The sequence below is a fragment of the Orbicella faveolata genome, unplaced genomic scaffold, assembly GCF_042242905.1.
Source record: "Orbicella faveolata isolate gen_17 unplaced genomic scaffold, um_ofav_v1 contig_48, whole genome shotgun sequence".
Lineage (NCBI taxonomy): Eukaryota > Metazoa > Cnidaria > Anthozoa > Scleractinia > Merulinidae > Orbicella > Orbicella faveolata.
In genome coordinates this window covers 13,029,353-13,038,527 of record NW_028301578.1, presented here as the reverse complement: position 1 = coordinate 13,038,527, position 9,175 = coordinate 13,029,353, and the positions used below count along the sequence as shown (strand labels likewise).

General features: G+C 38.9%; 1 protein-coding gene across 1 annotated transcript; it reads left to right on the top strand.

Annotated features, from left to right (window-relative positions):
- Positions 1–67: 67 nt before the first annotated feature.
- On the top strand, positions 68–6,984 carry LOC110039702 (uncharacterized). Its single transcript, XM_089281185.1, has 7 exons — positions 68–569; positions 1,804–1,887; positions 2,486–2,586; positions 3,224–3,326; positions 4,039–4,108; positions 5,274–5,391; positions 6,020–6,984. Exons 1-7 carry the CDS (start codon positions 524–526, stop codon positions 6,140–6,142), a joined length of 645 nt encoding a protein of 214 aa, XP_089137311.1. The 5' UTR covers positions 68–523; the 3' UTR covers positions 6,143–6,984.
- The last annotated feature ends 2,191 nt before the right edge of the window (positions 6,985–9,175 follow it).

The following is a 9,175-nucleotide window of genomic DNA, read 5'->3' as shown; positions in this document are numbered from 1 at the left end:
GTCTGGTCTGTTTGCGGTTTTTCCCGCGGGGCTATATCCATCAAATTTTATTCGAAAATTCTTTCATGCACTTGATATCTTAAGTGTTTAATTGATCGAATCTAACGTACAGATAATTTCGGTGCTCAAATTTTACGATCGATTATTTGTTACATATTCTATTTAATCGATTGACACTTTTCATACTTTTTTCATATACTCCAGACAGTAATTTTTGTTACGGTTGCTCCCAACTACTTGCAACTTGGTGCAAGAAACCGTGAAAAGGTATCTTTGCGACTTAAAAAAAAGAAATGAACACTACATTTTTTTTGCTACTTTCGTGACACTTTAAATGTATCCAACTGTACAAAGGGTATATGCTACGTTTAATGAATTCAGTAATGTTCTAGGGGAACCTGCAGTTTATGAGCGGCCACCCTGAGTGAACCAGACATTGGATTCACCTGGAAACATGCCAGGGGGTTTACTTTAAATGCACCCTCACTAAATTAATTCAAATCTTTTGTACATATCGGGTCATATGTGTCATAAAACCAGTCTTTTCTTTGGTCCATTTCGCCGTCAAGGTAAGACTCGCATAATTCGTTTTCAACTTCCATTACTTTAAATTGTTATATTGGCAAAACGGAACTGCTTTCTCACGTGAACTGAGTGAGATCTTTTGAACTCGTACCCAGCTTTAAGGAATTGCGATGAACATATTTAGCTTTTTATACACCAACTGTTAGCGCTCTCAAATTTAAAAGTGCGTTCTTGCAAAAGAGGATTTGAGCGAAGAAAAGAAGAACCCTTGTTTGACTAGTTTAGATCTAGTCAATAGCTGGATAGCTGGTGGGATTTCGTCTGCGAGTGCTTTGTTTCAGCAGCGGAGTAACTGTGTATCCGCAAGGACAATGGGGAATAATAGTTAAGTTGAAAAATATCCTCGTGGCTTCGTCATTTTCGGTCGCGAAACAAAGCGCTCGCGAGCCAAAACCCCCGAGCTATGTTGCATACTTGCTGTTCAGCTCGAAATTAAAATGTAAAACTTTTATTTATACTTTCGATTGCTTTCTATGTAGCTGTCAGAGATAGATATGACTACCGTAAATCCTCGAATTAGCGCCCCCCTCGAATAAGCGCCACCTTCGAATAAGCGCCCCTCCAATCGGCCAAAATTTAAAATAAGCGCTCCCCCTCGAATAAGCGCCCCCCTCCCCTCCCCCCATTTTGTGGAGTAGTAATGAGACAACGTAGGATGTATAGTTTTCGTCCTGAAGTATCAGATTTGTCCATTGTTTCAGTTTGTGAACAAGTTAAGTTTGGAGAAAAAATTGCAAGTACTAACGGTGCCGTGATTTAAAGGTTAGGATCAGCTTTTTAAGTCGATAAACAGTTTATGTTTTTGTTTACGTGCAGATGATGTATTAAAAAATGATCATGTTAGGCTACGATTTGGGAAAAATTAAACAAGTGCCCCCCACCCCCCACCCCCCTCGATTAGCGCCCCCTCGAATAAGCGCCCCCGCCCGTCTTCTCCTTGTAAATTTGAAATAAGCGCCCTGGGCGCTAATTCGAGGATTTACGGTATATTAATACAGCTGGCCAAGTTGTTTAACTTTAACACCAAGAATACAGACAATACCAGAGTCTGATGTTTAATTAACCGGTGGGCTGAAGAAGGCGCTGTTTGGTGGGGCCTTGGTGCCCAAGAGGGGGAGGGAACTTTAGTTGCTCACCGACGGAGTTAGCTAATTGCTTTTTGGTACTGAGCTCCGGATGTTCTTTCATCATTTCAATGTTCTACCATTTTTATAACAGACATGTACAACGCAACGCTCCTCCTTGCCTTGGGATTGGTGATGGTTGCAACAGCTTCTTCGAAGATCTGTGATCAGCTGAAAGGTAGTTGTCATGTATAGATTTCAACTTGCAGGTGGCTTTGTTATTTCCCCTGGGAGTGGAGGGTGGGGAATACTCGTACAGTGGGCTATCTCGAGAGAGTCCATTCGCAGTGGATGGCCTCTCCACCCAGATAGTATGCGGCAGGCTAGACTCGAAAAAAAATGAGCACTTGAAAGAGTGACAAAGGTAAACTTTGAATCGAAAGGGTAGTAACTTATTTACTTTTTTTTTATTTAACTATAGTAAATCAAAGTACTAGAAAAAGGTTATAAATACTGGAGAGAACCTCTTCGCAGAAATTTGGCTGCAAGAGTTATAACTTTTTCTGCTATACAAGTAACCTAGCAGAGGGGATTGTATTCTGTCTTTAAGCATATGTATCATCAGGAAACGATGATCAGATCATAGTCTCTTGGTATCATGTGTAGTAAAGGGGTACATTTTTTTATGTTTTACGTATGTTGGAAAGGGTACCTGCTGTAGCATATTCGCTCTCGATTTCTACGCTCATGATCTAATTGTTAAATAGTCTCATAACCTATCATTTTATCAGTAAAATAACTTATTTGAAATTGAACCTTCGTTATGTTCTTTTCAGATGGATGTGTAGTAACAGCTGTAAGTTACATCACCCGTAATGCTGCTCCTCCTGCCGGCACAGACACTCCAGTCGTAGGAAAAGTTAAAATGACGCAATCGGTGAGATGACTGGAGCAGTCAATCCTACCTCGTTCTCATGGTCTGCCATCTTGGAAAGACTATGGGAACGAGGTTAAGACCAATCCTACCCAGATCATTTGTCTAAACCAGCGGTCTTTCCACTAACTGCCAGCCGATCGCGAAGCCCTGGTCAATATAAATTTGTGTAGCCACTGACCGCTGAAAATTACTACAATTGTGATTGGCTGAGAGCAGGCAAATTTACCGTTGATTTTCAATTTGCAGTGCAGTACAATATATCAAGTGTAGAGCTATTAAGGATTAACGTTAATAGTGATATTTGAAACTTCTTTGAAATTGCGCCTCCAAAAGGCTCTCAAATATCAGTCGTAGTGTAGATCCTTGATTGCACTCGCATTGAAATCATTAATTGCTGTAGCAGGTTATGGGAACTCGTTAACTTTTGCATCAGTTTTGTAATTGCATGTATAACAATGACTTATGATTGTGTATGAACGAAAACGAAAAACAATTTACCTTATTAATCATCAACAGAAGCTTGAAATTCAACAACAATCCCGCGCGCCAACTGACTCGAATCTTTCCCCGTTTTGGAGTTTTCAGCTGGGTTCTACTGTGAATAACTTAAGTACACTTTCACCGTTTATTTTTTCAGCAATTTGGTGGCCCTACTTGCATGTTTGTCTATATTTCGGGTCTTCCTCCCTGTTCCACACATGGTTTCCATATCCATGAGGGAAATGACACTGTCACTGACGGTAAGCAAAGCTGGTTCCTTGTGGAGTTATATGGGTAAATGAGTGCAACCTTGATCCCATGTTCCTTGGGGATTTACAGAATAAATCTACGTCAGTATTATAAAAAAAATAAGAGAAGAGAAATATATGTTGCATTGGAAAAATAAAAAACGCTCGAAAGATCAATCTAGGCGTGGTTCTAGCTTTATTTTATCCGTACAAGATATGACTTTAAAACGGACAAACAGCGGTTTTTTTTATTATTTTTTCGAGTGCAACCCTAAAAGATAACTTGACAGTTAAAAATAATGGCGTTTCGTCATAAACACCCTAAGTGAGACCAGAATCTGGATTTACACGTATCCGATCCCTAAGCGAGACAACGAGCATCCTCGACCTTCAGTCAGTGTTCAAACTAGAATGAAAATGATGGACTCCCAGCCTGGTGGACGTTTCTCGAAGGTTCCGAAAAGTTTTCGCACCCAGAAAGCCGTGGCAAAATCTCAAACCTTATGATTACAGAGCTGTTTTATTCACATATCCTTAATGTGTACAGAGGTTCCCTTCATACAAGGAGTTTCAGGCGTATACACCTCTCGCTTTTTAGATACAGATGATCTAAAAATGGCTTTGCGGGCCCGAAAAGTTTCCGGGGCTTTCGAGAGACGGGCTCCTGGGTCCCGACCATGTGGTAAATAACCATGTGATGAAAACACCGCGAATTATCTTTCAGGGTGTCAAAGTACTGGAGGTCATTACAATCCATTTAAAAAGACCCATGGTGGACCTCAAGACCAAATACGGTAGCGCACCTGCAGTTACGTCAGACAACGTCACGGAAGCCTTAATTGTTCTTTTTGGTCCGATGTTCCTGTTTATGACTAATTGTCATTCTTTCCCTTTGGTCAAATATTTGAGATCTTTTAATCATCTCTTGTGTCGCAATCGAGAGCTGACTGTGATCATGGTCCTCTCACGGTGCCTCTCTCCACCCAGGATGAGAGCAGGTTCCTAACCCACCCCCACCCTCTCGACCCGAGTAAATTAGCCCGAATGAACTGTACAGTGAGGCCAACCTGAAAAAATGTTGAGGGGCAAGAGGGTAGTCTTCGATAGATACGTCGGAGTACCATCCTGGGAAAATAGCAATACTCCGGTTTCTTGCAATGGAGCACTGGCACCGGGGGTAGGCTTTGCCTAAGAGATTGTACTAACACCACATTTGGCATAGCATTGCTGTCACAATTTTAACAGTCATATTTCCTTCAATCAATGCATGTTGAATTTTTTAAACATGTATGAAATTTAAAGAAACCAATTTTAATAACAACTTATTAACCGAGAATGAGGTCCTCGCGGGAAAATCTCAGACCGAGACCTTGGCGTATTGACCTCGCTATCACTCAGTCAACGCAGCAAGGCCGAGGTTTGAGATTTTCCCGTAAAGACCTACTGTTCGAGGTTAATAAGTTGTTTATTATATGGCTTTTTGCTTTGCTTTTGCAGGCCAATAATCGGCCCGTGAGCATTACGGGAGAATAATGCCCTAGAATTAGCCAATCAGAACGTTCTTTATATCGGCTACAAACACGAGCCATATAATAAATTAGCATATGCTTTTGTTCTACTAAGCATTTTTAGCATAATTTTTTAAAAATAGCATAATTACTGGGGCAATGTCAGAAAAATGGGTGCGGAGCTAATGGAGTAATGTACTAATATCGTTCCTTAAGGCACTTGGCTCGCATGCAGACTTTACCTTTTATTATCTCGTTTCTAGAGGCCGCAATCCTTTTTGTCAGCACCAAGACCGCTGCTGACCAAAAATGCGCGGGCTCTGAGGACCAGATTGCATAAAATGCTTGTTAAACGAGCACAATCTTGACTCCTCCCATCCGCTGACCTGGAAGAGACTCTTCAGATAGTCATAAGGTTAACTGATACATTTCTGTTTTCTCCTTTTGACAGCCATGTTGGGGACTTGGGAAATCTCATGTCGGATTACTTGGGAGTAATCAACACAGTGGTAAATGACAATTTGATTTCTCTGGTCGGGCCCTATTCAGTCATTGGAAGAGCATTTGTGGTGAGATGGCAGGGACAATGATCACGCAACTCAAAAGAACTCAGTGGCGATATTTTGAGTTCGCTTTAAATTTGAGAAAACCTGAAAATAGTAGTTTACTAAGAGAGAAAAACACCAAAGAGTTAATAATAAATCATAAAGGAACAAGGATGGTTAGGGATGGATAAGATTTACCCGGATTACAAATGAGGAACTTGAAAAACATTAAGGCCGAACTTTTCAAGATGCATGCCTGTGCATGCGCAAACCGTGACATAGTTCCCTTAATGTTAAAGTTACCGTTAAGTTACCAATATAGTTATTTTTTATGATCTTTGTTTTGAATAATGGCAGAATAAAAAGACTTTATACTGTAAAGTTCAAAAGGACTGGCGCCCACTCAACCATGTCCCCTAAAGGTATTGACCGTCCGAAAGTAGCAAAGACATTTCACTGTTGATTATTGCTGTAAATCCCGAAAGAAATAAATCTATAACGGTAACGACATGCCGACCAAAATTACCGCAAACATAGCGTAACTTGTTAACTCAAAACCACGACTAGTTTCGAGTCTTACTTCTGGTGTACAGTGCCTCAAAACCAATACAGCGTCTGCCATGAATAAGGACTTCATTATTTTTGTTCCCAGATTCATCAGAAAGAGGACGACCTGGGTCGAGGCACTGGACCGGCGAAAGCTGAGAGCCTGAGAACTGGCAACGCGGGCGCTCGATTGGGATGCGGTGTTATCTTTCTTGATCCCATCAACTAGCCAATCAAGATGCAGGATTTATGACTTGCAACTTCGGCACCAAATGGTTTCAAAGGGAAGGGTTCTGTCGCTCTTCCCGCTTTTGAAAGACAATCAATTGTATTGTGGGTAATCGAAAAATAAATACATGAATGAATGGATGAATAGATGGATGAATGAATGAATGAATGAATGAATGAATGAATACATAATAGATATTAGATGTATATTAAAACGAGTTTGAAGTCTGAGTGCGAAGTGAGATGATATTTTTTTGGTCCTTCTAAGGTGGTCTTATACCTAAATTTTTTTTTTTTTGCAAAACAACTCTGTGGAACAGTTTTGGTATCACGTTAAAGGACTTTGCACTCTGACTTCAAAAATGAGCTTTTCCAGCTCACGTGCCACGATAGTTAATGAATAACTAGCTCCTTAGTGTTAAAAAGTGGTGTTCATTATAAACACGATAACGTAATAATGAATGGTTCGAGAAGTATGGAATTAAGTTCATCCTGTCCATAAGCAAGTTGTCTAGGAGACAAACCTCAGAAAACAGTGTTTTGAGGGGGTTTTTTCTCGTGAAATGTTGAAAAAGTGTATTAATATTAACTAATATTAACTATATTAACTAAATAACAGGAAAAAATTTCATAAATTGCAAATTTTTGGAGGTTTAAGACCTAGATAATTGTGTCCTTCGTCAATGTTGAAAATTTGACAACATTCGGTTAAAACCCAGTGGAGATATCGTGTGCGAGATATTGATGATCCGTCTATTTGGTCATTTTGAGAAATAAGGCTTTAAAGTTTTACTTCGGTCTCCGAGAGCCCAAATTAGCCCTGTGAACTAGGGGTGAGGGAGGTTAGGGGCAGGGGGAGGGGTATATTTAAAGGTTTTACATAAATGTTTCATTGAACACCCGAATACACACCAGTCATAGAAATGTTATCCAAGTATAAGGAGCGTATAAGATGGTAGAAGAAATAATGTTCAGGACCATGATGCAAAATTCTCATAACTACACATCTTTAAAGCGTTTGTGTAAAGTACCATTAAAATGTATTGAATTGAATCCATTTTGTGAGTACTTTTAAACTGTAAACAATGGTTGCTATGGGTGTTGCTATGTTGAAATATAGCTAGAAGTGTTCAGATTTCTTAATTTAAACGTAAATTCAGGAGTAATTAGAGGAAAATCGTTTCAAAATACGACTTACAAATGGACAGGGATGTTTAATCTTCATGTTCCAAAAAAATGGTTTCCTGGAGAAAAATTTATATCTGAGAGTATAAGACCCCCTTAAAGCCTATATTTTGAACAACATGGAGAGTCACATGGCTTCTTGTCGACCTTGGCTTGGACACTTCATGCGTAAAAATGAAGAGGTTTTTGTTGCTTCGGCTGAACAACAATCAGACCAGACTGTCTCAGAGTTAACCTGCAATTTTTTACCTATTATACAAGACACAAATCTACTACTTGATGCAGATCTTTAGTTTTACTGATGAAACTATAATTTTGCATGTTCTTTTAGGACTTTCTAAAAAAGCGAACAGATTATGTGGAAACCTTATAAAAACATTAGACAAAATTCCGCTACAAAGCAATGGATTCAGTATAGGATTTTCAAGAACCCTTTCCAACTAAGAAAAACAACATCAGAAAAACAACATATTTAAGAGCTTCTGAACAGCCAATTAATTAAGGCGGGGGTCAACCCAAAAACACCCCATTTTTTCTAACTTTATTCAAGGTTTAGATTTAATTCCAAACCATGGCAAAGTAGACATTTTTAGAAAGCTTAAAGACCAAAAATTAAGAAAATTTGTTTTTGTACTTTAGAACTGTATTGTAACCTGACACTGGCTGATTAAATCTGCCACCTGTTAGGGAATGCCAGGGCTTAGTTGAGAAAAGATGACTCCTACAAGAACTGATCAAAATGAATAATTTTACATTTTTTAAAAGAAGACAAATAGCTTACTGCTTTAGGCGTAGAGATTTTTGAGAAGTTAAAAACACATGAAATGGTGACCAGTCAAATCTGATACAGAAAATCCAGCATAGACCAGCATACGTTTCAATGCATAACTTCGACAAAATGCACTGGACGGAAAAGTTCTATGCTTAAAGCACAAAACTTACTTAGAATAACAAATCCTGAAAACTTCAACATAATTGGACAAATCCTTCGTAAAATATCTTTTCTCAAAGGCAAAAATAACTAACTCGTTTTGAGAAAATGAGCTTTGAACTTACAGTAGCAGAAATGTTTCTCAAAATGTCTCCTTTAATACCTTAAGATTCAAATTCCGGTGAAAACAAAAATTCGATATTCTACAGATTTTTAGGTGTATGCATTAAATTCTCAGTAGAGCTGACTGCGTATATAAGAACCAATTTAGGCCAAAATGGAAAACGCTAGGTTCTGAAATGAAATTGCATCGACGACAATGAAATAGGATTAGAGTAATTCAGTCCAAGAATATATCTGAAGAACCTAAATGGCATAAATTCGCCATGAGATAATGTTTACATTAGAACTATTTTAGGCTAACACGAAACTGATCGAAAATATAAGTTCTTATCAATTAATTGATGTTTACTGTTCGAGGACTTTGTTATAAAAGGATTTGTTATCTTGCCGGACGCTTCAAAAAGACTTAGTTCTCTAGTAATTTTTGTGATTCATACCTGCTTCCTTACTCTCGGAAAGTGCGCCTTATATGATAGTGTTTGCCGGATCGGCTCACTGCTATCCCTAGATCTTATCATGGTTAGGATTGCGTTTAGTTTTTTGGGGATTTCAGTCTGAGTACAACTCTTTATCAAAAGGGTTTCCTGAAACAGATTTTCTCGCAGTTTAGAATTCCATGTCTTCCATTTCAGGAACGGTTCCATTTCAGGAGCGCCGTGAACTTGAAAGCCAGTCAAGTATATAATACGTGACCTTGAAAGTCCTTCCTCAAGAATATAATATATTATATCCTTGAGGAAGGATTTTCAAGGTCACGGTGCGCTGATCTGATTGACGAAGTATAATAGGGCGGTA